The sequence below is a fragment of the Lasioglossum baleicum genome, chromosome 1 (assembly GCF_051020765.1).
Source record: "Lasioglossum baleicum chromosome 1, iyLasBale1, whole genome shotgun sequence".
In the NCBI taxonomy this organism is placed as follows: domain Eukaryota; kingdom Metazoa; phylum Arthropoda; class Insecta; order Hymenoptera; family Halictidae; genus Lasioglossum; species Lasioglossum baleicum.
Genome location: NC_134929.1, coordinates 22,477,362 through 22,503,688, shown reverse-complemented (window position 1 = coordinate 22,503,688; position 26,327 = coordinate 22,477,362). Strand labels below are relative to the sequence as shown.

The 26,327-nt window shown below is 42.9% G+C and overlaps 1 protein-coding gene across 1 annotated transcript; it reads right to left on the bottom strand.

Moving 5' to 3' along the window:
* Window positions 1-440: 440 nt before the first annotated feature.
* On the bottom strand, window positions 441-20,411 carry LOC143213179 (MYG1 exonuclease). Its single transcript, XM_076432800.1, has 7 exons — window positions 7,841-20,411; window positions 7,049-7,144; window positions 6,740-6,973; window positions 6,472-6,673; window positions 6,178-6,353; window positions 5,920-6,099; window positions 441-5,830 (listed from the first exon to the last, which is right to left on the bottom strand). Exons 1-6 carry the CDS (start codon window positions 8,182-8,184, stop codon window positions 5,922-5,924), a joined length of 1,230 nt encoding a protein of 409 aa, XP_076288915.1. The 5' UTR covers window positions 8,185-20,411; the 3' UTR covers window positions 441-5,830; window positions 5,920-5,921.
* Window positions 20,412-26,327: the final 5,916 nt, after the last annotated feature.

Here is a 26,327-nt window from a genome sequence, read left to right as displayed (position 1 = left end):
ACGGTGTGATTCCCCGCGCTCTCTTTCTCGCTCGCTTGCTCGCCACCGCCGCCGCTGATGATGATGATGATGATGATGCCACTGCTGCTGATACTACCTCTCCTGCTGCTACCGCTTTTCTCGGGTCCGCGTGAGCCAACATCCCTGCTGCTGATCGACGATTCATCGCTCGTGAGGGTCACGCGAGTCACGCTGCCTGGCCACGCGAACACCCACATCTTCTTGGCACGGGACCCACCGTTACCACCACCTCCTCCTCCTCCTCCTACCCCACCTCTTCTTCTTCTTCGTCTTCCGCCTTGAAACGTCTCGGGGTGTCGGTCGCGACTATTCAACTAGGGACGGACCCGTACGGGTTGTACACCCTCCTCGCCATTGACCCTGCCTCTGCTAACGGCCTCCCATCATCGGAGACGAGGGGAAACACCTGTCACCTGAAATGGAACGAATCTGGTTATAGGGGTGTCTTCTTAGACGACTGCTGGATCGTAACTGCTTAGGGGCTCGGTTAGGGGATTCGAAAGTTTAAGGTCGGTTTTCGGAATTGATGGAGGTTCTTAATGTCGGGTAGAAGCAGGGGAATCGTGATGTAGGAGAAAATGGTGGACATGTTTGCGCGGGCTAGGTGATATAGTTAGCCAGCTGAAGGTGAAATAGATGTGTAGGAAAAATAGGCATTAGTCAACTCACTAAAATATTAGGTCGTTCGGAAAGTACTTTAGTTTTTCCGACAGAAACTTTTATGTTTAAAAACGAAATGACTTCCCGAACGATCTAGTAGAAGCTTTCTGCTAACAATTTGCTGCTCCCCGACTAGTTCGATCTCCAGTTTTATATTCCCATTGACAGTCGCCGATTGAATGATTGTTCCACCGATTTGATTAAGCAATACTTGTCCCGTGAATTATTTATAGGTCGGATTTTCAACGGAGCCTCGCGCGCGACCCAGTCGGAGTGTATCCCTGTTTACAGGGTTGAACAACTTATTCAAACGTTCGAATAAAGACGAAAACGTCCTCTCTCTTATTCCCCGGTTCAAGGATCTCGGCGTCCATGCAAATCTCGCTCGGCGATTTAAATCTAATTTGAATGTCGTTCAATGTGCACGCTGGCTTTCGAGCACCCTTTAGGCGACTCTCTTTCGCCCGGGGGGGGGGGGGGGGGAACACCGAACAAATTTACGCTGCGGACCGTTTATTTTCAGCGTCCAGTATTTAGTTTAAATTGGATGTCGTCCGGGGGAAATTAAAATTATCCGGATCTTATTGATTATCGGGGATGCACCGTGTTTCTTGGATTCCGGCCGTTCCCAAGCCCATACCCCGCGCGTTCCTGTATTCCCAACACCTCTGTCCTCGATTCTCCACAGAATTAATAATTTCGTGGATTCCGAAATGCCAACTTAACGTTTTCTGCATTCCACGAATACTAAATTTTTTGTCTTCAAATTCCTACAACTCCTGTACTCGTTGTTCTAGACTCGAGAGACCGTAGATTTTCCGGGATTCCCGAATTCTAATTTCCAGTTCATTAAACCGCGCGAAGCGCGTAATCCCTAAGTAAATATTAAATCCCTCAATCCCTGGGACTTCTACTTTTATAATTTCGAAAAATTTCGAACTCTGTCCGCGACGTCCAAAATCCCCAATTTCCTAAACTCATAACTTCCAAAAGTCCTCGAATCTCCAAACCACCAACGTCTCAACTTTAAAATCCCCAAGCATTAAACTTCCAAGTCCCGAAAATCCCCGCAAACAGTAAACTTCAGGAACTCGAGCATTCGGCGGCGTCTCCTTTCCGAATTCGTTATCGTTCAGCACGTATCTCTGTTACGCGTGTTGCTTGGCCACGGTCATAATTCTTTCGAAATTGGCACGGCCCGTGTCGGCCAACAAATATTAATACAACTGGGCCATCAATTACCAGTGGATGTATCGGGTACCAGCCACTCGTACTACCCCATGGGGAAACGCGTGGCCCATTAGCTGCGCGAAGAACCGAGTGGCTTTATACGGGAGTCGATCAATCAATCAAGATAACGGCCGATCCTTCTTCTTACAGTAGGATCAAACGTGAATCTCATCTGCCTAGACGCCCCATCCCATGATGCACCTCCTTTCAATCTCAAACTTCGAATTGTAAATCAATATCCTCGCGATCCTCGCGTCTACTTTTATTAATTCATCCCTAGGGCGGCCGCAAATGTTCACTTAACCGATGCTACAGCTACGTGGACACTTCGTTATTTCTCGTCTTTAGAGAACTTGATACGTTTTGGCTCGGACTGTACGTCCCACGCCCATTTTGATTTATCTTGATATTCCTACCGCATTATTTATTATAAATCTGTATTTTCGCAACAGAACACACCACCCTCATAAATTCCAATAAACGTCTGTCAAAGAGTGAAGAATTATATATTATATCACCGACACGTGTAATTAGTAAGTTCTATTCCAGCTGAATTAAATCAGTTCAACCATCGTCGATACACCCACGCAGACCAAGATGGCGGCCGCGTTAAGCCTATAAGCGGGGAAAAACAACAAATCGGTTGTGCGAGCTGCACGGAATAGCTCTATTCAATTACAAAATTATAAATTCCTCTCCCGCTCGGCGACAGGTCTCTAATCTCGGAAGATTAACACCACTCATGCTGGCGGAAAAGCCCTGTTAATTTCCCTTAAAAGCTTATCTGTCCCGGCGGAACGGACAAATGATGCAATTATTATGGCGCAAAAGGGGAAAAAGCGCGAGAAAAAAAGAGGGAGGCAACCGGGGGTCTCGATATTAAATTCGCGTCTCGCGCTGATAACTTCACGGCAGAGGGAACCTTTTTAAGTAATTGAACGAAACGCTATCCGTGGAAAAGCACCGGTGTGCCGATTATTCCGTCATAAAGACCCCCACGGTGCAAACTGCGATAAGCAATTTCGCATAATTGCCCGTCACGTCGAAGATTTCCGCCTCCGTTCACTGTCGAAAGAAATTCCTCTCCTCTGCTACGGAAAATTATCTTTTTTCAACCTTTTCAACCATCGCTCCTCCAACGGCGACCATTTTGGTACCGGATTGAAAAAAATTCTGAAGGCCTGTTCTATAGAGAATACATGAAGCATATACCTCTGTGTCAGCCAAATCCAGCTAGCTACCATCGCGAGAAACAATCAACTATTCTCGTCATTATTTTCGTTTGGAATTTCGTTCACGGACGTGTCAATAGCAGTCGCTCTAGAAAGAAAATTCCGCGAAAAATCGTCGAGTCCGTCAGAACCTTTCGCCCAATCATACAGCGTCGGCACAGCGACGCACTCGAGGAACGCATGAATTTTGTGCACCGTAGCTTACGGATCGAATTCGATAAACAAGCTGTTGGAATCGCGGGATTCGTTGAATAAATATGACACACTTCGCGTCAAAGCGTTCCCCGTTCACTTTGCCGGCGAGTCTGTATTATTGGATTACGGGGTTGGTTCTGCATCATTTTACGAGCACACTCGATTCTTCCGCCTTTTTCCATTCTTTGCACCGTCAATCGTCGAAAATCGCTTACTCGACGATTTAGTCTCTCTCTCGCTCGCTAGTCTCCTTGCAATTCTACCAACAATGTGATCGTGATATTTTTCTGATTAAAATGAGCCCAAACACGACACCATGATCGTGCGAACCTTAATCGAGGATCAACTGCATCGCGTGGATAAACACGTGTCATGTTTGGGCTCATTTGAATAAGAAAAATGTCTGATGTTAACGATTTCACAAGAAAAATTGTAAATGAAGAAGTTAAATTATTAAATTGCTATTGTCTATTTGACCTTCTAGTGTCATTGAGTTTCTGGGGTACATCCCGAGGTAGTGGGGATGGAGCTTTCATAAATGCGCATATCTCTGCCATTTCTGTTCAGCCATTATTGCAGTTCCAAACCGGAAACTCCACTTTTTGGTAAATCGCGTCGCAATATCGGCCGAGGAAAGTCCTCGATGCGGTTCCGGCGAATAATTGGAGTACTCGGTCAATTATCCGGCACTCGTGTGCGCCTGTATGCACCCAGAAATCCTCGATGCCGTCCTCGAGAGGCTGCTTTTTCGCCAGATGCGTTTGTTACGACCGTCGCAGCGAAACTTTCGGTGATCGTTACTTGTTGAGCCAAGTGGCAAACTTGCTTGACAGTTTTTCCTTTATCGGACGATTCGTTGCTGCCCCGGTTCCTCTATTGTCCCTTCGAACCCACGATTCCCTTGCTACAGTCCTAATTAGACAGCACATTTTTTCGGAAACATTTCCTAAAATAATTATCACACACTTTCACGTACATTGTCTCCATCCCGTTTCAAAACGGCGCTCCGCGCTCCCGCTTCTTCCGTTTCTCGATTTTTGTCCCTCGTCGTGGGCGCGCTGCATCAACGGCTAACGAATTAGGTTACCGGCTTTGAAAGGGAGACGAGATGCTAATGAACGAAGGCGAGCGACCGGAACAGTGCCGCTTGATTTCATCAGCCAGCCTCTGCGGCGCTAATTAATTATTCAAATCGCGTCGCGATCGAAAGGCGTTTTTCTTCTCGTTCACCGCCTGTTATGCCTTCAGTTCGGGAATTAACTGTTGTGATCAAATATTAAATTTCTTCAACCTTAACGAAAATCTCGAACCTTGCTGCTGGAAGCAGGACTGACAGAAAACGCCGCCGAATTTACAATTTTACGAATTTTTCAATGAAGTTTACGGAACACGTGGATGAAACTACACACTTGAAAATGTACCAAACGATTCTTTCATGAAAATCAATCCTGCCCCAGAACAAATTTGTATATTCAAGTAGCCATCGATTATCATTAATGAACAAACTATGAATTCGCGTTTTACCCCGAGCTTTTACCACGTCATCGAGCACACAGTTCCCCGACCCCGTGTCAAGCACGTTCATCGAACCGCGGCCACGTGTCGTCGCATAATTTTAACATGGCATCGGCCACAACCCCGGAAGGATGGAGATAGAAAGCAAGGGCCTGATAATGAAGCCCGGACTGCTCCGTGAACTGATCACGGAATTCCTAATTGATAATCAACCCTGTTCAACGGAGCACGTTCAATTTCTCTCCACCTCGGCACGGATCTTCATCTCGTTATCTACTTTAAATGCGAAATCAAAATTGTTGCGCTGAAGTAAAATTCTCCCGACTGTCCCGTCGTTTCCGTAAACTGTGTTTTAATCATGTCATCGCGACACGCGGCCGCTTAAAAGAATTTTCTTCCGCCGGAGCCATAATCCCACAGCGTAATCGCGCGAACTGTAATTAGATTTCAGATCTTCACGCAATTACGGTACTCCTTCACTTCGAGAATAAATGCAGCTCGTAGATTATTTCCGTTACCGCGGGGACCGTTTAGACTGCAAACTAGAATTCTTCTTTCATCTCTCCCTGAAGCTTCTCAAAGATTTTCGAAAGTCCGTAGAATTTCGCATGAAAATCTGTAATTCAGTCCAGACTTTTCAGGCCGACTAACTTTTATTGTTCCATGTGCAATAAAAACGTTCGTGGGCCTCGAAACGCGGCGTGCCACGTTCGGGGATGAACGGTTCAATGAAAAACGAATAGGTACGAGAGTCGGTTTAGAATTTAATCGGGAAAACGAATTAACCGAGGCTCTTTCGGAAACCGGCTAACGAGTTTTCCACGATTCAAAGCCTCGACGGCGCGGCACAAAGACAGAGAGAATGTCTGCCAGAAAAAGGAAATAGATTGAATCGGGATTTAATATTCTGCAATATTTTGGAAAGGATCATTCAAGCATACTGTCTCGATTAAAACCACATTCTCTCGTCCAGGGGGCTAGAAAAATCAATGGAGTCGACTGAAAATGTTTATTTCGAAACAATTATTGTACAATTGTACTAATCAATAAATAAACGTAAGCTTACGGTTAACGCGATCCCGCCTTTGCAATTTCGAGCGACTTGCGTGCCATCATAATCGCGCCATCTTTGGTTTTATGTCCACCAATAAATCTCACTGTATGCACAAAAACGGCGCCTTCGATTCCACTGGTAGCCTCTAGGTCCTCATTCCTCAGACCGGCCCAAGCCTCTGGTAAAAACACTCTACAAAACAATATCGCGTACTTGGATTGCGAACAATATTCCTGCTTGTACGAATCAATCAATTTGCTGGATGTATACCTGCACACAAAACTGGAGTGCGCTACTGGAACTGCCCGAATTCGATACTCGTTTTTGTCTGGGAAAATGATGTACTTCAATGCAGGTTCTATGTCCAATTCTTTCTCTATCCTGAACAAGTGCTCCTGCCATGTTATTCCTTGAGACAACTCTACAATCTCCCCGCTTGGATCAACCTGCAAATCTTTCTTGTCTCTACATACTACCCAACTACAGCTGGCAACGGCATTGCTCAAAATTACAACCACAGAATGTCTACTTAATTTTACCGATAACTATATTAATAATGGTCACCTCAAAACGATTTTGTATAGCTTCTTCCATGATAGTTCTAGCTGGCAACCATACGTTCACCGCGTAATTTAAATGCTGCAGAAAGTCCTGGCCAGTGAGCTCCACTGCCTTTAAGAATTGTTGGTTACTATCAACGCCTTTGCTGTTCCATGAAGGATTTAAAAAATCTACGCGAGAAGATATGTCGGTTACAATGCGATATCTAGAAAGAAAAATAGCGTAAAGACCTGAACCACTAACTCTAATATTCACAGGATAGATCACTTACACAGCCTCTCCGTCGAACATTGGTACTCCATTATCTATGCCATCGATTTCTTGAATAAACGTGTTATAAACTTTCTTAAAAACTCGTTCTACATCGCTATCGCTCATGTTTGGAAATAATAGTTTAATAATCTCATGACCGAAGTGGCAATAAATCAAACCGGCACTGCTCAGTTTCATTTTCCAATCGTACCCAGGTTTCTTCATCACCGTGCTCACCGATTCCTTAAAATCTCTAATTCGTGAAAGAAACGGAATTAACAAACCATGATCCTACCGACAAATCCCAGTAACAAATATCGATAGCTACCTCATGTGATGATCGTAACGATGTGTCGAAGGATCATATTTCCCACCAACGTCAACTACAATGTCGCAAGTACTTAAAATACTTAAATCGCGTGATCTAAAAGCAAATTTAACACTTGATGTCTCAGCACAGTGGAACGTGAAAGTTCCTAGTACATACACTATTGGCCAAAAGCTTGGAATCGCCTGCTGATTTTCGTAAAAATCGAACATAACAATAAATTTTGAAATGATCCATCGTTATTATATCAAATATTATTTGTTTGTATAGTTTATACACCCAGCGTAAGACAATGCTTGCAATGCACTCGTCATTAAAAATAAAGGCAGTGCTTGAATGAAAGAGCAATTTAACGAAAAATACGCATTCCTTGATAAAGAAAAATAATACAAAATGTGAAACATACTTTTACAGTAAGTTTCATGACAAATAAATCTTCCTTGGTTGCTCAAAAGGCATTCAGTTTTTCTTATGAACATCTTGTTTCTCTGAATTCATGCTGTGAATCCGAACTTTCGGTCTGTAGTGTGTATTGTTGAAATCGTTGTTCTTAATTTTGATGCCGATTTTTGTAAATAATGCATCGTACTTCAAAGAAAATGAAAATCAATTTTCTCGATGTTTCTTTACATTCTTCTAGGTGTATTATGTGATATTGAACATTTTTGTGTTCAGTAAAATAATGTTAACTTTTTCAGAATCTTATCCGGCTATATGTTATGGTGTATGTGTTACCTAAATATATGTGTGTATTTATACAATATGTATATGTATGTGTAATATGCATATTACCTGACGATTTCTGCGTCTTTGTACCGCGGCAGCGTCTTCAAAAGAAAACAAGCGAGAGCTTCGTCGCAATGGAAGCAACCGTCGTGCGTTCCGATCTTTATATTCGCCGACATCGTCGAGAATCTTCGCAGTCTGGCTGGCGTATAGGTTAGGAACACGTCGAGACGATTAGAGTGGACGAACTTCGTGTCACAGCCACCGAAAACGAAGCCGAACGAACTATCTCTCAACTGTGACAGGTAAATACGCACCGATCGATGAGAACTTAAACATTTGATCACGTTCCGACTAAAACTGTGCACACGTGCTCCGTTCGATTCAAAAGCCACTCGGCACGCGTGCATTTGGTTTGGCAGGTGATGCGATTGTCACACTGCCGTAACGCGCAAAATCGATTAATCCCGAGCGCGCGGGAAAATTTGAAACTGCGTCCGCGCGCGAGCGAAGAAGTTTATTTACATGCGCCCTGTTATTTTAGCAAAAACGTACCCATGATTTTTTACTAGAACTATTTATGTACGACACTGCAGGGAAGAATTTTTTGAATTTAAAATATGAAAAAGAAGTATGTATCACAAGTTTAGACGCACTTGCTTTTCTTGTTGTTTCTAACTTCATTTTGTACACCAGTGCAGTGCTTCGATTTAGCCCAATTTAGCCCAACTTTTCTCGCGCATGCGCGGCGATTTCAGCCTCAGTAACGTGAGCTTCTCGATAAAATGGGGTTTCCTGAGCACCCCGCAAAACTTTAAAAAATTTATATGATTTGATTCTAAAAGATGAATGTATACCAGGTGTATTTGTGTATATTTTGTATCTCGTAGGATACGTCCTCGAGTCTTTTTGTGCGGTAAGATTATTTCGGTACATTCCCGCCAATATAACTGCCTCAGGGCTCTGGCCGCTCTGCTACCCAATAGTAGATACGTTACTGTTTTCTCGCGCCTGCGCTACAACGGTTGCTAAAAAACAAAAGCTGATCAGAAAAGCGAGAAAAGTGAAAATTCAAGATCACTGTAAGTTGAAAGCTGAGAAGTTTTTAATTTAACTCTTAAATGCACGATATATTTTGTTTACAGTTTCTATTTATCAAACATTACTAAAAAAAGAGTGTATATTAAGGGAAAAATAAGGGGAAAAATCACATCTTTGTGAAATTATTATTTTTAATACAAACACAACATTTTTATTACAAAATTGTCATATGTTGCCATATTTGAGGTTAGAAAATCTACGACGCATGAATGGTGCGCACTGTATACAAATACATGTGATGTTCCAGCATATTGTAAAAATATTCTCAACAGCTGTGAGATATTGTAAAAGTCCTATTTTAACGTCGCGGAAAGACGTGTGTTATTGGAAATACTTTCCCAAGCTGATAAGATGAGAATTGCGCGAAATGTTTTGCGAGTTTACCGAGGATAGCCGGATAAGATAAGGGCGTGTAATATAATCCTTTTTATATTTTTCGAAGGGATATTGAAATGATGGAGATTCTAGATGAAACTCGAATAGTTAAAAAAAATGTCACGTTGCTCTTTGCTCCGAGCAGTTCCACCGTTTATCGACAAGTCTCCACCGATGTGGCGACACGAGCAACTCCAGCTTGGAAGTTTTAACACGTATCGATCCGGAATTTGAAATGCTAATTTTCCGGTACGTTCGCCTATGATTCTGTGAAACTTCGAAATCAACCACACGGTAAACAGATTATCGGAAATTGCGTTCGCCAAAGTCGCGGATTTATATACGCAAACCGTCGTTATCTCGTCCTAGTCGTTTTCGATCTTCGAAATCTTTCAAAACCCTTTAATATCCACCAAGAAATTAACAAAAATTGAGTAAACACAAATCGACTTTTCAGAAATTCTTTCTACATGCATCGTTTTTTTAACTTGGGTACAGAAAATCATTTTTGGGGAAGCACATTTGTTTCGCATTTTATTCGAGACATTCAGCTATGGGGTTTCTCTATGTTTTTCTCTTCCTGGATGAGATTTAAGGAGGAATGCCATGAAATTTCGTGGCAGGTGGCAAAGAGACCCAATATCCGATGATATTTAAAAGCAGAAAAGACGGTAGGGTGACGAGGCTATCGGGGATCATAGTTAATTTTATGCTTGCGTCGGCCCTGTAATTGCGACCTTCGTCGCGTCGTTGCCCGCGGGTAATGCCAACCTTTCTGTGCCAAAAACGACCAGGAGTATAAGATTCCTTCGACATAATCGGCTAGACGAGCTCGATTCTCGAAAACATGAGCTAGCTCTCCCAAAAGAAACATCTTCTCAACAATGTTTCATCGCCTGACAACAATGTACTCGTACAAAACCGATTACGTGCCATTTTCTTAAGTTGATAACCACAGGGACACCTGTTCGCCATGTTTGATCTGACGAAAACACTCCACCTCGAATATTAATGTAAAAAGAGAAAGAAGAGACAGTGCGTTTTTCAAAAAATAATAATCAGAGACGTTCCTCGCCTGTGATACTTTTAGAAAAGCGCAGAACGTCTAATAATTATAATCGTTTGAGATGAAAAGATGATGATCAAAGTTTGGAGGCAGATTTAATGATTTATTAAAACCCAGTCAACGAATATAAATTCGCATAAACATTCATCTAGGGAATCAACAGTTGATTGCCGCACCACTTAATTCCGTAATCAAATGAAAAATCCATTTTTCCCGGCGCGGCGCCGAGATACGGGAGAAGGGACGGCCGTCGCGACGCGACGAGGTGTAAAACGAACGATCATTTCAATGAAGACGGTCGTCGGGCACTTAATTCGAGCCTCTCGTCTCCACGGGAGTCGATGGAAAACTTTTCCTCGGAAGTTGACTGAATTTTCCCGGGACTTTTCATTCAACCCCTGCCCGATTATCGATCGTCCATTATTTATAAGATCGATCTGGGGTACCCCTTTCACGCAACGATACCGAACCTCGATGCGGAAAACTCACGCGGACAGAAATAGCAAATAAAAATAATCCCCCCGGCGCGGCGGCCACGAAAGCATTAAATTCTCGCTTCTGTCTCCCCGCTTTTCCAACGACGTCAACCACCCCCTTAACGTATCCTCGACATACCCATCCCCTCACCCAACCCCTGTCCATTTCTATTCACTCAATCAGTGAAACTTTCCCGAACCCTCGAACTAGCGGCAAACTGTGCCGCGGAAACTCGAAACGCGACCGTTTCCAGCGCAATAGCGTATATGCATGTGTGTATAACTTTTCCAGGGAGAGGCCACGAGACGGATCGTCGCCATATTGGAAGCCTAACCGCGTTTTTGGACGAATTTTCTGCCGGAACTGCTGCCAAAACCAGGATTTTGTTAAGCGTTCATCCGAGAATGTACGCAAGTAGAACAACTGGGCAGAATCGGTTGAATATTTTTGTAGAAGTTTTAATATTAAGAAACCATTATACCGCAAGATCAACTTGTACGCGCTCAAACGATATTCCGCGTCTTCTTTCGTCGGAAGCCCAGCAGGGACAAAGAAAAATGTGGGAAACCTGAGGAGCGGGTACACGAGTAATTAATCAGGAATTCCCCCGAGGAGCAGGGTTTGCTGAACTACAATCCAGTATTTACCGTTCGCCAACAAATTTGTCGGGTTATTAACTCCGTTAACGGAACCGCCGAGGGGAAAGTTGCCAAGAGAGAAATTCTTTCTCTCCGTCTCTCGCGGATTCTATCGAGTTTGTGTCGAGGCTGACTTTTCCCGAGCGACGAAAGCCGAAAAGTCCCGTCGCGAGGGCGTCGCTTCCCTTTGCAATGCTAATTCCGAACGATATTTGCAAGTAAAACGAACGCGATTTGCCGGAACGAATCGGCTGTTTTCGTCGGCCTCCTCTACCCCCTCCCCACTTCCTGTTCGACGCTTGTCCTAGGGAATTCCCGTTAATTCCGCTTCAACTGAGGATTCCCCCAGGGCTCTTTCCCCCGCCAATTCCTCCGGAGCCTTTAACGTTGTTCGATCCGGAAAAGTGGAGCAAGTGTTGTAACTTCGTAAAGAACTTTCCGCCCCTTTCTTCCACGAAGAAAGGAATCCGATCGATGGGTCTTTGGTTACCCTAGTCGATGTTCCTTTCGACAATCCCCTACACGCTTCTCATGACTCCTTAAACGACTGATACGTTTGTGTTTGCACGTGGTGGATATGGTTTCAGGGGATCTCCCTAATTTCACGCTATCGCTGCAATGGTATTTTTGTCATTTTTATTTGGACGAGGAAGATCTGCGACTTTGTTTCGGCAACAAATTCGCTGGTTTACGAGAACCGAAAAATACGGCGTCGCAAATGCCAAAACGTCTCGAATTTGGAACGGAGTCAGGGAAACGGGAGGAAAAACGTCATCGCGCGTTCTCGTGATCCGGTCCCGGCGTATTCACCTCGGTTTTAATTTATTGCTGTATTTACAGGGCTGGTTTTTGCGTACCCGCGTACCCACGGTTTCCAATTGTTTGCACACGCCCGCCCGGATTTATTAATACCGTTTCATCGCGATGCGCGATTTCGCCGCTGGGCGCCCAATGAAAATGACACGTGCATCGAATTCGAAATACATTTCCGAAATTCCGGACAGTTCCCGACGAGCGATATCTTTTTTGAAGTGAACGGGATATTTGAAAAATTTTACCGATTTTTCAAACAATGAATTGTGTCGGAAGTATTGAAAATCCAAATAAAAATAAAAAAAAGACACCCACCGAATAGTCGATACACGGGGACAAAAAATTGAGAACACATTTATTCCTTTGCATTCAAAACGGCGCGGCGCGTGGCAGCTGAGCCGTGGAGACTGTTCCGTTTGCGCGACTTCTGCTCTTTAATTGGGCACTGCTCACGCGAATGGATTTTTCAGTTCACAATGAAGGGTTTTTTCCGCAAAGTTTTCTCGCGCATTAATAAATCACATTCGAACTGATTGAGACGCCCTAGAGAAATATAGGTTGCGATAAGGGGTGCACGTTCGACGCGCTCTCACCTGGTTCTCTTCTGTGTTGCAACACGGAAGAAATGCTCCCCTAATTAGGGAATGTGCCTCGTGAAACCGTGATCCAGTGTCCCGCGCGTGCTACTCGACAATTAAGCCGCAGAAATCATGGCTAATCAAATTTCGCCTGGAGATCAATCTCCTCGAATCGGGATTAGTTTTTTTAATTATCCGCGCTGGTCAGATTCGTGATTTTGCGAAGAAACAGAGAGGCAGTTCGCGACCTCGTTCGATTCAGATCTCCGTTATGGGTCACCAGAGAGATATCCTGACAGAATTGTCACAGCCTCGTCATATAAACTTATTTTTATACGGGCAATTTTTTAAAATGAACTTTTACGCTCCACTCGATATGAAACATCCGGTACATAGCGTTTGCAATTAAAGCGTATGGGCCACGAGAGACCCGGGCACAACAACCAGGCTCCGTCACGCAAACGTATAAATAACAAATCCATTTGAATAATTAGCTCGTTCGTTATTTTTCCATTTGCGTTCGAAATAACTGGAAATAATTTGAAATTGTGAAACAATTTCTTGGCAACGAGAGCTTTGAGCTGATTCGCGTTTCAATTGTCATCCACCCGACCATTTAATCGAATATCCTCCCGGTCGAATGACATAATGTAACCCCAACTCCTACCTCCAACGGCGTATCATACTTTTATTCCAGGAAAGGTAATTTATACTTTCTGGCCTGCGTTTGCATGACAAATGGATCACGAATGCTTGCGGGTCACGAAACTAGTTTACGCCAGAATGTTTCGAATTCCAATAACTCGGCCGTGGCTTCCTGTAAAACTCGTCGTTCTCATCCTACTTATCATAATCCTGCTTTACTCATTCTCTCGCGGAGAACCACGTATCGCACTTACGGTTTCGGAACGAAAATGTGGAGTTTCTCATACCATATTGGACATTACAACATTGTCCGGAACCACGCTAAATCTCAGAACTGTTAATTAAATCGTTCATTCAAATGTAAATTCACGGGTATATCGATTTATTAGTGTGGAAACGATTTTTGAAGGTCAAAAAATATTTTTTCAAAAATAATCTTTCACTTACTCGAATTGAATGTAAAGAATTGCTACAGTTTCAGCGTTTGAGGAAACCGCCTTTTCTTAGCGACAGTGCATGCAACCACTTTCGAACGCTTCAAAATTCTACATTTTGTACATTAATAAGAATGTTTAGTGATCGCAAAAATGTTCGAAATTTCGAACAAACTATTTAGTCTTGTAGTTTACAGAGACATCGATCGATTATAATTTCTGACGATTCTAAAAGAACAGTTATATAAATCAGAACAGATTGTTTATCAATATAATCGTGAATTACACGAACTATAAAAATTGTGAAAGTATTTCTGGGTACACGCGAAGGCATCTGCTAAACGTGTGATTTCAGATTTCGCATACAGACTCTGGTCGAGCATTGTTTTCGCGAACGATTTGGTATTTGAAGGCGAACGGTCCGCACCGTTTCCAGACACGAAACAAACTTTCCAATCGTCAATTATTCTGTCGGGATCGCGTGTACACAGAAATGGAGTCGAGCGAGATCCGAACGATTCCGATCAAAATTTATGCAGGAGGGAGACCTCGACGATTTAACGCTCGCGGATGTTTACGAAACATTCGGTCGCGATCCTCGCGCGGTTTCCATCGGGCCTTAAATACAATTTAAGGAAACACCGGCCGAGAGCGAATCGAAGAAATTCTTCGATGATCTCATGCATCCGTCTTGTTGACGCGTTCATTGCCAAATTTTTTCCTCCACAAAGACAACGTTGATAATTTTAGTCGTTGAACATTCTTGTTGCTTGACCATTCTCGACCGACAAAACAACACAACTATCACGAAAATAATTTATTACTTTATTTGTCGATGGTTCGCGTGGTTGGATTACTGGCTGGCCGAGAAGTTCCGGTTCCTCGGCCCTCTAGTTCCCGAAATGAGAAATTTCAACTTTGTGAGTAGAACCTGGTAGATTGCTTTCGGCGTGCAGCTCGAGATATTTGCTGTAACGCCGCGCCGTAGAGACGTGACCGGAAGTAATAACCGTGTTTTATTAATTTCGTCTCGATTTCGCGAACGGGATTTACGAGGGTTAGATCGGATCGATCCGCAGAATCCCGCGAGCGAATTAGATCGCGGCCTGGACAAGCTCGATCCGCATGATAATTGGGGTCGGTCGGGCTTCCCTGCACGTATAAATTAATATTTCCAAGTGGAACAGAGAAGACCGGCAAGTGTTTTGTTCCCGGCGCGCTGGGTTGATCCGCCGAAACAGCCAATTCCTCTGTCGCGAGGAACAAACTGGACCGCTTTATCCAGCCGACTGCTCTGATTTCTGCTTCACAGTGATCCCCGCATACGCGCCCAACAGATGTGCACGATATTTACAAATGAATCCTCGCATTACACTATCTCGAATATAATGACAAAATTTTTGTCTTTAATTTTCGAAACGTTCGCTTAAACATTTCTAGGATTAGAACGAGACCAAACACGACACTGTTCAGATCATTTTTACTCATTTTATTATCCGAACCCTGATCGAGGTTTCACTGAAAAATTTCGGGAACTAGCTGGCGAGTGTTTCATCAGAGATGGTACAGTTTTGTCGTTATTGCGACAATGTAAATAACGAGCGTTTCTCGAGAAGAATTCGGAGGCCTGTAGAAAGAACCGAGGGGCCAATATGTAACCAATGACGGCGCAGTCGAAGTGCTAAGGGTGTAACAATTTCCTGTGGCCGCTTTTCGCTCCCTGCCCAGGGTGCCGTAACCGTCGAACAATGGAAGAAAGAGTTTCTCGAGGAGGTGGGCAATTTGGTCACGGTGTAAACAGTATTTCGAGCGATAGGGTGGGGAAAAGAAATCGTAGAAAGAGTGGTTCTCGCGCAGCGTCGTATCCCATTTCCACCTCCGTCCGACGGTCATTCGAACGTTGCACCCTCTTCAACAGCTTTTCCGTGTTCTCTCAACGCTCTCTCTCTCTCTCTCTCTCTCTCTCTCTCTCTCTCTCTCTCTCTCTCTCTCTCTCTCTCTCTCTCTCTCTCACTCGTTGCCGAGTATCCGCAAAGTGCCGAGCGGTGGGTTAGAGACACGTGATCCCTGTGTGCATGCACACCTGTTCGTCACACCTTCGGAGCTGGGTGCTTCTTAACCCCCCTTCACGACCCTCGGAAACGGCTGCTAAGACTATACCAAAGCCATTTATTATTTCTCTAACTAACTAGATCACCATTTCACTAGTTTACAATTTCAATCATGGTTAGGAGACAATCGAATCACCTTGCTCTATATTAACAGTCTCCAACTAACTAATCAACCAACTCTAGATTAGATCGAGGTTAGGTATACTGACCAATTAGAGGTGCTTGCAGGTGGAGTAATGCGACAGCTCGTTGCGGTAGAGCTCTATCAAAAATATCCATCAACAATCGCTTTTTCAAACTTACGTTTCTCGTTTCAACTAGCGAACTTGTATGCTACACTTTCGAAAACGCGCTTTCAGAAAGTTATCTCGAAGGCGCGCGCCGATTTATGTAACATTCATCCTCGCCCCGGTATTCCCCAGAATTACGGCTCACCGAGTTAACGAAGCGATTACAAATGCAAGGCTCGGCGTGTACACGGTCGCGAAACAGACTCCGTTATCGTTACCGTCACAATCGATCAAGGGAAAGCCATTTCCCTTGAAATTCAAACGGGGAGTGATCGAGGGGAAGATCCGTCGTCGCGTCGTCGTCGTGAATTTGTCGAGTTCCTAGCGTCTCGTTCGCCATTTGCCAATCCGTATTCTTGCATTTCCGGCTTTCAAGGCGTTCCTATCAAGGAGAAACACTTTTCCATAAGTACGTTTCAACCCTTTGCTTCTATCCTACATGATCTTTTGATTTTACGGATATGAAATTGATATAATACCTCGTACAATCGTACAATAATGAAATGTTAAATAATGGTATAGCAATTTTTAGTGGTGACTTCTGCAGTTTCCAGAAAATTCCTTCGAGCAACGAACAAAAGGAGACCCAGTCTAAGTAAGTGATTGGGGATCGGAAACGCTCCGAAAGAGAAACCAAACCGAAGTTTCGCCGATTGAAGTGACTGGCAAGCGGCGACGCGATGGCGAGTCCGATGAAGAGAGAAAAGTCGAATCGATTTTAGATTTCGGAGCTGCTGCTTCTTCAGAGAAAGAGAAGGCTCTGTTCGTTCCGATATGATGAAGGGGGATCACATTCTATCCTCTCGCGCTTCGAACGAGCCGTGCGCGCCGCAAGCGAGTTTCGAGATAAGGGGACTTTGTCTTTGAGAAGCTAGATACGAAAATGGACCGACGGTGCCGGGTAGGGAATGTTTCTTTGAAGTATGCCAGCAGGAACGAAAATAAATGGAACTTGTTTAGTTCGCGGGGAACGAGAGAGAATAACATGTAAAAAAGTTGTTTGTGGTACACGCCATGCGAAATTCTGGGACAGGTTAACAATGTTTTTCAAAATTCTATACTATGTGTATGTACTACAGTATGAAGCGCATATTGCAATTGCCATTTTATTTGTTAACATCGTGTACAAGTTCGACCGAGATTGTTCCTCGTTAACAGTGTACACATTTTTCGGACGAGCGGTATATTGAAAATTGAAACACATAGAAAAGAAGTTAATCAATTTTGTCGGTAGAAGCTCGAAACGTCGAAAGAGAAATTTATTACCGATCTATCCGTGCGTGTACCGTAGGTTGCCCACGAAGTCCGCGAGACAGCTGTAACTAGCAACGCTAAATATTCAGCATGAGCTTCGAAATAAGTGTCCCTATAAATAGGGCCGGGTCTATTAGCGGAGGATGTAGAGGCCAGCTCGCGACTCTCGAGAGCAAGGCGAAATTCGTGTAACGTATACGGAAAGAAGAGAAAGTGGCGGTCATTCCCGTCTTCTTAACAGAAAATTAACACAGATATGTTCGTTCATAAATTTAATCATGTTTTAACCTTGAACAGTTCCGACATTTCGCCAGTTTCTCACCCCGAACAAAGGCGGGGGTGTTTCGTTTGTTCAATTATTCAACAGCCAGGAAATAAAATGATATCGAGGTCAGCCATTCAGACACTTCGTCCTTCCGCCTGAATTTTGAATTTCCTCCTCTCGCATTTCCTGCGCTGATTCGTATTTCTCGTGGGGGATCGTCTGTTCGAACGAACAAATGAATAAATCAATTCGGAGAACAAGAATTTCAACCCGCTTTTATCCTATTCCGAGAAAGATCCCTCGAGCTACGAAGCACTTCCCTCATTTTTTTCAGAAAGCTCGGCAACCTCGGCTGCGCGATGTAAACAGCCCTCAAGACCCACCCCCGCAACGAGAGAGACCGTGTTACGCGCCGGAATTTCACGGTTCATTATGGTTTTCGGTGGATTCCGGTGGATTCCGGTGGCGTTGTTTACCAGATATTTTTCCGTGTTCCATCCTCGTTCGCAAATACGCCTTTCTGGCCGTGTAACAATCTCGACAGTGACGAATGGGATCAGAGGATTTTGGAGGTTTTCCAATGTCTGCGCGCTCTGCGCTATCAATTATTCCCCCGGCACAGCGCGCGGCGGGTTCGTCAATCGTAGAAAGCCGAGCGAAAGCTTTCCTCTTTCGTGTTTACCGAACGAAAGCTCGCGGGAACCACCGGAAATCAAACTCTTTCGAGCTTCTGAATACCGATTGTCGACGCTTTCGGATGAATGGCGGAGTGGATCGTTTCGTGAATCCACCAGATTTCAATTTTCAGATAGAATAATCAGATGGATTAATCGTTAGAGGTTCTGAACTTCTGACCTTAAACAATGGATTCTAAATCTGAATTTCATAATAAATTAAGGCAGTAGAATAAATGATTACAGCTTCGTTGAGGGGAATATTCATAGGGGTTGCAACTTCAGGGGTAAATCACGATCTTCCGTGTTGAAACAATGAATTATTTCTTCCTTCCGTGATATATATTAAAATTTGAAAATAAATCGTAACAGAAAGGAAATGACTACAGCTCTTTTCCTTCACTGTTCCAATATATTCGCTCGCATATTTTTCCACGAACACACGCACCTATCGTACACATTACATACCGTATACATATGTATAACATATGCTGAATCTCTCAGGCAACCCGATTCGAAAAAAAATTCATCGAATTTCCAGGATTTGCAATTCCCCAGCGATTTTTCCTGCATACAAAGCGAAAAATCCCGAACGACGATATTATTTACATTTTTGCGATCGTCCGCGGAAAAAGAAACGACGCGCGAAAACAGCGATAATGGCCTGCGGAAAAATTGGTTTCTCACGTATGTGTAAACCAATTATTGCTGCGTCTGGATCATAACCGTGGAAGGTTTCAATCCGTTTACCTGATCAAATTTGCATATTACAACTGGCCTGCGGTCGCGAAACCTTTCAAATCCGCCGCGCGAAATTTCTGACACTCGCTTCGAGAGAGCTTCTCGCAGAAGAGTGGATTAAACTATTTTCGCAGATAACAAAATTTCAGAGGAGATTGCTCGAGCACCCGCGACAAAACGCGAGCTTGCCGATTCGACGAGTATATTTGCGAAATTGAAAAATTAGCTCTGATGGAAGTTGCAAATTTGATGCAACTTTAATGACTCGAATAAACGGATTTGTTCTCTGTAATTTGTTGCCCGGGGCATTCGAAAATGTTCAGAGACTGATGGAAATTTCAGATTTTAAATTATTAATAATATAATTGTACCAAACGACCTGGTTTTTTACAATCGATTATAAGCACTGGTTTATGAAATGATATACGAAAAAGATTATCAAAAAATTGTAGTTTACAAGGTTACACGCAAAGATAAAAAGGCATTCTTTAAAATTTTTTTATTTCGGTCCTTAATGAAAATTTAAGATATATGTTTTGTAGATCTATGTTATTTTTATACATATGTTGAAAATTTCATTTGAAATCGATTGACGCAGGACAAAATGATACACACCGAAAAATGTACGATTCTGTGGATTTTAAGCAGAAACTGATAAAAGTCGTGTACAACTACGATTTTCACCATTTTTAACCGCTCGTAGCTCGTGTGTATCTCAATCGATTCCGATGAAATTTTTCAGTATGTGTATACCTAACATAGATCTACAAAATATATATTTTTTTAAATTTTCGTTAAGGGCCCAAATCAAAAAGTTTTAAAAAAACTTTTCGTGCATGTAACCTTGCAAATTATAGTTTTTGGAAAACCTTCTTTGCATATCATTTCGTAAACTAATGCTGCCAATAGATTATAAAAAATCAGGTCATCAAAAGGTCATCAGGTCAAAAAAACTCAAGCTGCTGAGACCAATTTTGAAAAATTTATTCGTTTTTAAAAGATGTACGAATACTTTGTATACACCGACTGTATGTATTGCAAAATTATTGTTTCAGATAGTGTCAGAATAAATTTCTTTTAAATCAGCTGGTAAATATGTTCGCCTTAAATATAGTTACAAAAGTACAGTTACAGAAGACACCTGAACCTAACCAGCAAAACATAAAACACAAAGGAGAGATGTGCAATATGAAAAACGTAAAAACTTACCCCGACGGGGCAGCAATCGATCTACGGGGTAGATCTTGAATGATCGCCACGGTGAGGAAGGGGTTGCAAGAGAATGGTCGGAAATCACGTGGCACAAGAGAATAGTCCTAGATGTATAGGTGACACGAGCGCAATAGAGTTCTATCGCGGTGGTATTACGTGTGTTTCGCGCACTCGCGAATTCGCGGACATGTAAGTGACGGCGAGGCACGCTTATTCCGGAAGCAGCGTGCACATACTCGCGCCACGGCGGCCCGCGCACCACTGGCCGAGCCTCGACTCGACTCGTGTCGTCCCGTATCGTCGGCACGCGTTACTTTCGGGAAACTCTATCCCCACTACCCCCCTCGAGGCTCGGAAAACTCGAGCGCAGGGTGGGGTTGACATTTCCGCGATCGGAGACCTTTGGCCGAGGGTTCGAAAGCTGAGGATGCGCAGGTTAATTCTACAGGGCGTTTACGAAATTATATGTCGCGACCACTGCGGCGTGATTCTGCACCTCTCGATCGGTGGAGATCTGTTACAAAAATCGATTAAAACGGACTATGGATCGAGGTGCTTTTATACAAATGTTTACAGTTGTTTACAGTAGAACTGATCCCAACAAAAACATCCTGTAAACAGAAGCCAAGTTCCTATGGCCGTAAAAAGTTGTGAGATCAAACAAAATACGGCCATGTTCGTTAGTTTAGAAATACCTCTTGCAATACTGAAAAAAGCGTTTGTAAAAATTAGTTTAAAAGAACGGTATTTAAGTTTTAATGAGTTACATGGTGGGCTAAATTATTCAAACTTAGCCGCTACCTAACACCTTTTATGGCCATTGGTTTAAAAAGTAACGGCCAAGTTTAAATAATGTAGCACTCCATGTAATTCATTAAAAATGAAATAGCGTTCTTTTAAACTAATTTTTACAATTGATGATGATGATTGATTCATACTTGAAATGAAGTATGAACCGGAGCATTCTTGAAACGGAGTTGACAATGTGATTAAAATGGTTGGAAAAGTCTGAGGTAGAGGAGAAGTGAGTTCCTAAGTCCTTAACTTCTGTTATCGAGGAGAGAATACAGTCATTAAGACGGTAAGGATATATAAGAGGTACAGAACGACGGGAGGACCGCATGATATGGCATTTTTTAGTATTGAAATCCAATATTATAGAGAATATAGAGAAGTGCTATAAAATATTTAAAAATACCTTCCGCGACCTTTTGTGAAAGATTGAATGGTTTCTTCCAGCGGAAGCTCGCTGTCCGTTGAAACCGTACGAATTCTTTGTTCCTCGCCATTATTTTCCACTGTTAGCGAAACACACATTACGTCCAGCGGTTGAATCATTTTTTTTATTGCAGTTCCGAAACCCCGACCGCGCGCGCGTTTCATCTTTGCGTCTCTCCTTTCAAGTAAAAGATACACAGCGGTGGCAGCTAATTACCTCTGGCGCGCGCGCGTGTTTTTGTTTATAACACATTCTCTTGGTGCTCCGGAAAATTTTTCGCTGTATAAACGTTCCCCGTGATTTCTCGCGTTTGTCCCTCGGCCTCTCGTCTCTTTCGGCGAGGGCGACCAATTATTAAACGTGGAAAAATTAATGAAAGGGCGGGACTTTCGGATAATATTAAACGACGGTTCAGCAGATTCGCGTATTTGAAGGGGCTAGAGGGAGGGAGGGAGAACGGCACAGTCGAGTGCAATAATGTCTTCCAGGTCAAAGAAACTTAACGCTCCGAAAGCGGTTTAGCTATTCCCTCGAGACTCTACATCCCTTTGTTCAGTATTAATAACAATTCGGGAAAATTGTCGCGACCGATTCTCGAAAATCTGTGAGAGAAACCATTACAGCATCTGATACATTTTTTGACGATGTACAAATGCGGCACGTTTGTTACATTCTTGCCGAATAGCTTTTCTCTGTTAATTTTGAAAGTTCAAATATTATAAGTAGATAATATTAATAGGTTGGAAATAATATATAACAGCATTCTTAAATTCTCCGAGTGTTTTTACTGTTTTCAGTTTCACCCACTCGTTTCTGTTATAAATGCACAAAATCCATTGTCTGTTAATACTAGAGGTTTTACTGCGGATTAAACGAGCACGGGTGATTCAAACTGCGTCACGTTGGTGCTCGTCTTACTCAGAAAAATGTTGCGAATATGCTGATAAATGTTTCATAATAAGATAACAAAGAAAAGAATTTTAATCGCCTGAAGGAGAACAGTGCTCAAGTTCGGTGGGACTGAATTTTTCGCATGTATCTCGCACATCTCTGTACGTTACACCATATTGAGACACTACCGCGTTCTATCAGAGCACGCCGAGTAGCCGAAAGTTCGTGGAATTTGCATTCCATCCACGGTCCGCTGGCAAACTCGGTCAAAGAAGGATTTTTGGAAAAAGCCCGTTCCGGAAAGCGACGTCAATCATATCTCCGTTTCTGCGAATGCATTTTTCCCGTGCTCCGTTCGAGCATCAAGGAGCCGATAAACGTCGTCAGAAAAGAGTCTAATAAATATCGACACGCATGACGAAACCCTTTCTCGTTCTTCTTCGTTTTTCTCGCAGCTTGTCTTTCCCGGGGCCAATCGGAATTGACTCCATTCTCCTTTACGGCTCGACCGACGTCCCGAAGGAACCTAAATTCCCGACGTACAACGGTGTATTCCTAGCTGTAAATACTTTATTTCTCCATCTCGATGCACTTTATCGCGCTTCTTCGCGCGCAGACGCCGACCAGTCGATTTTTTAAATGTTGTCCGCTTTCATTCGATTTGGTGTCATTTTGCTCGGTGCTCTTCGCTCTCGTCTCATGCCAGCTGTTAGTTGATTTCGTCTACGTTCGTTAATATTATCCGATTTCATATTTCGTTCCATTTGATTTTCCTCGAATTTTCCGATTTCATTTGCTTTCATTTTTAAGATTTTCCACCAAATGGAGACTTCTTCGTCTTTTCCTGGGGCTCACCGACGAGAAACCCGAACAGATGTGTAGGTCAAGAACCGAACCGTGGCGGCGTGTACATATAAAACCGAGCATGAACGTTCGAGGAACGTGGATGTCGTCATCAGGGAACAATAGAGAGCGAGGGTGAGTTTTCTGCAGCAATGAAAAGCGCAACTGAGATACACTTTCCCGTAGACCGTACTCGACCTGGCGAACGAGTGGCTCGCAGTTTCGGTGAATCTTCTCGTTGTAACCCTGACTACACACTGCCGCACTTTATTTTTCTTTTACTTCGCCATTCAAACCCCTGTCTTTCAACCTTCTCCCTCGAATTGGATCGAACGATCTGTCCAACATTTCTCTTTTCATCTTCACTCCACTCTTCTCCTTCGACGAGATCCGCTGAATAGTATCTCGACACTACGATTCAGATATTCCAACTTCTTTTATCACTCCAAGATTATTTCTACCGAAGAGAAATGGCACAACCCTTAGCAGGCGAAGGGTGACTCGCGGAATCACCATTAAAAATTGTTGTATCATTATTCACAATATTGTGTGCATTATCTATATTATGTAAAATAGAAAAGTATGTGCGTGTGTGTGATCCCATCGATCTAATTCGGTGGGTCTGTCAGGAGTGTTGTTTTTTAAAGACGTGGGAAAAAATACATTTACGTACACCCAGAAGGGGTAGTGTGGGACTCGGGGACACAGGTGGTCAGTGTCCCCAATACCCACTAAAAAAACCACACGTCTAGGACCGAGAGCTCTTTTCTCGTTCTCTAATGTCCTTGAGGACAATTAGGGCCAGCCGGTTCGGAGCTGATCCGTGCGCGTTTCTTGTCTGCTGTAACAACCTTTTCAGGTATACGATCAATAAAAAGACTGCGGATCTTTATGCATTTATGGCTTCTGAAAATTAAAATGAGATGCTGGAGCATCAAATTCGACAGAATTTCGTACGATTTTTATTTATTTCGGATGTGCAACTACTATTGCCAACGAAAATAGGATTTTATTTGGTCCCACTTTCTTAAAATTCGTCTGAAAATTGCATAAACATTCGCCGTCTAATGATCAATTACTACACACTTAAGTATTGTACGAGGTATATACATATAAATACCTACCCCTAAACGTTAACAGCCCCATTAAAAGAAACGATCCGTCGAACGTTTATCGCTTCGGAGAAAAACTAAAATTCGACAACGTCGAAGACTGTGGAACGAGGAAACGACTTCATTCCCCAATTAAACAGCAATTGTTCGAGGATCGAAGGGAAATCCTAGGGCTTATTGGTTCATATTTCGGGCACGGAACATTGCCAGCAAAATTCATGGTTGCCAGCCACGTACCAAGCCGTCGACGGAATTTTAAGTGGCGCCGATCCACCCCCGCGGTGCTTCATTAACTATGCCTTTATCAGGGGATGACTAGTTTTCAAATTCTCCCCACCCCTCTCTCTCGGCTTTTCCCGACGCGACTTTTATCGAGAAATTTGTTGAAAATGTAACTTTTTATAAAACATTTTTGTAATCAGTTTATAGTACATATTTCGTGGTACGTTTCCTGAAGATTTTATTAAAAAACTTTTACAAACACTGTGGTTAAGAGTGTAAAGGTCCGACAAAAACAGTCGACCTGAACAGACGAATTTTTAGTCGGTAGTTTCAGTTGAGCCCGAGGGTTTTCCAAAAAATTTGATTTGTCAGAAGATAAGGACGTTTTGGAAAAGAAATGAATGCTAGTAGGGAGGCGCCTTAAAACGAACTTGTCAGAAATCGCGGAACGCCGGGAAACGGGGGAGGAAACTGGGTTAGGCGAACTATTAAAAGACGGCCGACATTTGTACCGGTGTGTTTCATATTTTTATTCTATCCCGGCCTGTCCGATAATCTTTCCTACGGGCTGGGAAACCCGACCGTTTATTATCCCGCCACGAGACCCGCTGTTTCGCCTCGCTCCACGGATTCCGTGTCATAATGTATGCGTTTCGAATCGTCAGTGTCGCATCGGCCCTCGAATCGAGTGAGCGATCTTTTTTGATGGCTCGAGGCTGAGATATTCGGTCGTTCCCGTTCGAATTCTCGTGCACTGGTTTCTTTTTCTGAAATATACGCAGATCTCATAAAAATGTAGGATCATTTATGTGAGAATCATTATTTACACAGCACACACGCTGAATCATTGTTGTGAGCATTTTAAAGAACGTGCCGGCAGCAATTTCTGAAAATGTGTACAGATTTGTATTTGATTTTGTTCGATCGTGTTCGATTTTCATTAATTACTACTTACCATTCTATCGATTTAATCTGATTCTGCTTGCTCTGGTTTATATCAGAAAGCACGAATAATTGATAATAAAAATTTTTCGATGCAGAAACCATTCCGGAACTATTTCGAATCATCTATTTCAGTAATGGTGAGCGGTAGCCGCAAACATACTCACCCCGAATGACCCAACGAACTAATTTCGAATGATATACGCATCGAGGCCCTAAGTAGCTCGATATAGCTACTTCACTCCAGTGATTTACTGTAGACCTGACCGTGAGACACCTAATGCCGCTACCCCCTGGTGACCCAACCCCTTAACTAACTACTAATATTATCCACACATTACTGGTTCTTTTTTTCAATTAACTATTTTAATGGAGAATTAATGAAATGAAATTCTTCTCGATATTATATGTATATTAATATGTTTAATTAAATGTCTCTGATGGATGAATAAATTGAATTAAATTCTTCTCGACATTATTGACTTTTCAAATTAATTATCTCTGATAAAGGCTGAACTAAATGAAATTCTTCCTTCGGTGCGAATTTTTTTAAATTAACTATCCGGGACAGACTGAATCGAAATAAATTCTTCTTGACGTTACTAATACTTTAACAAAACTCTGTAGCAGATTTTTATAAAATTGCATTC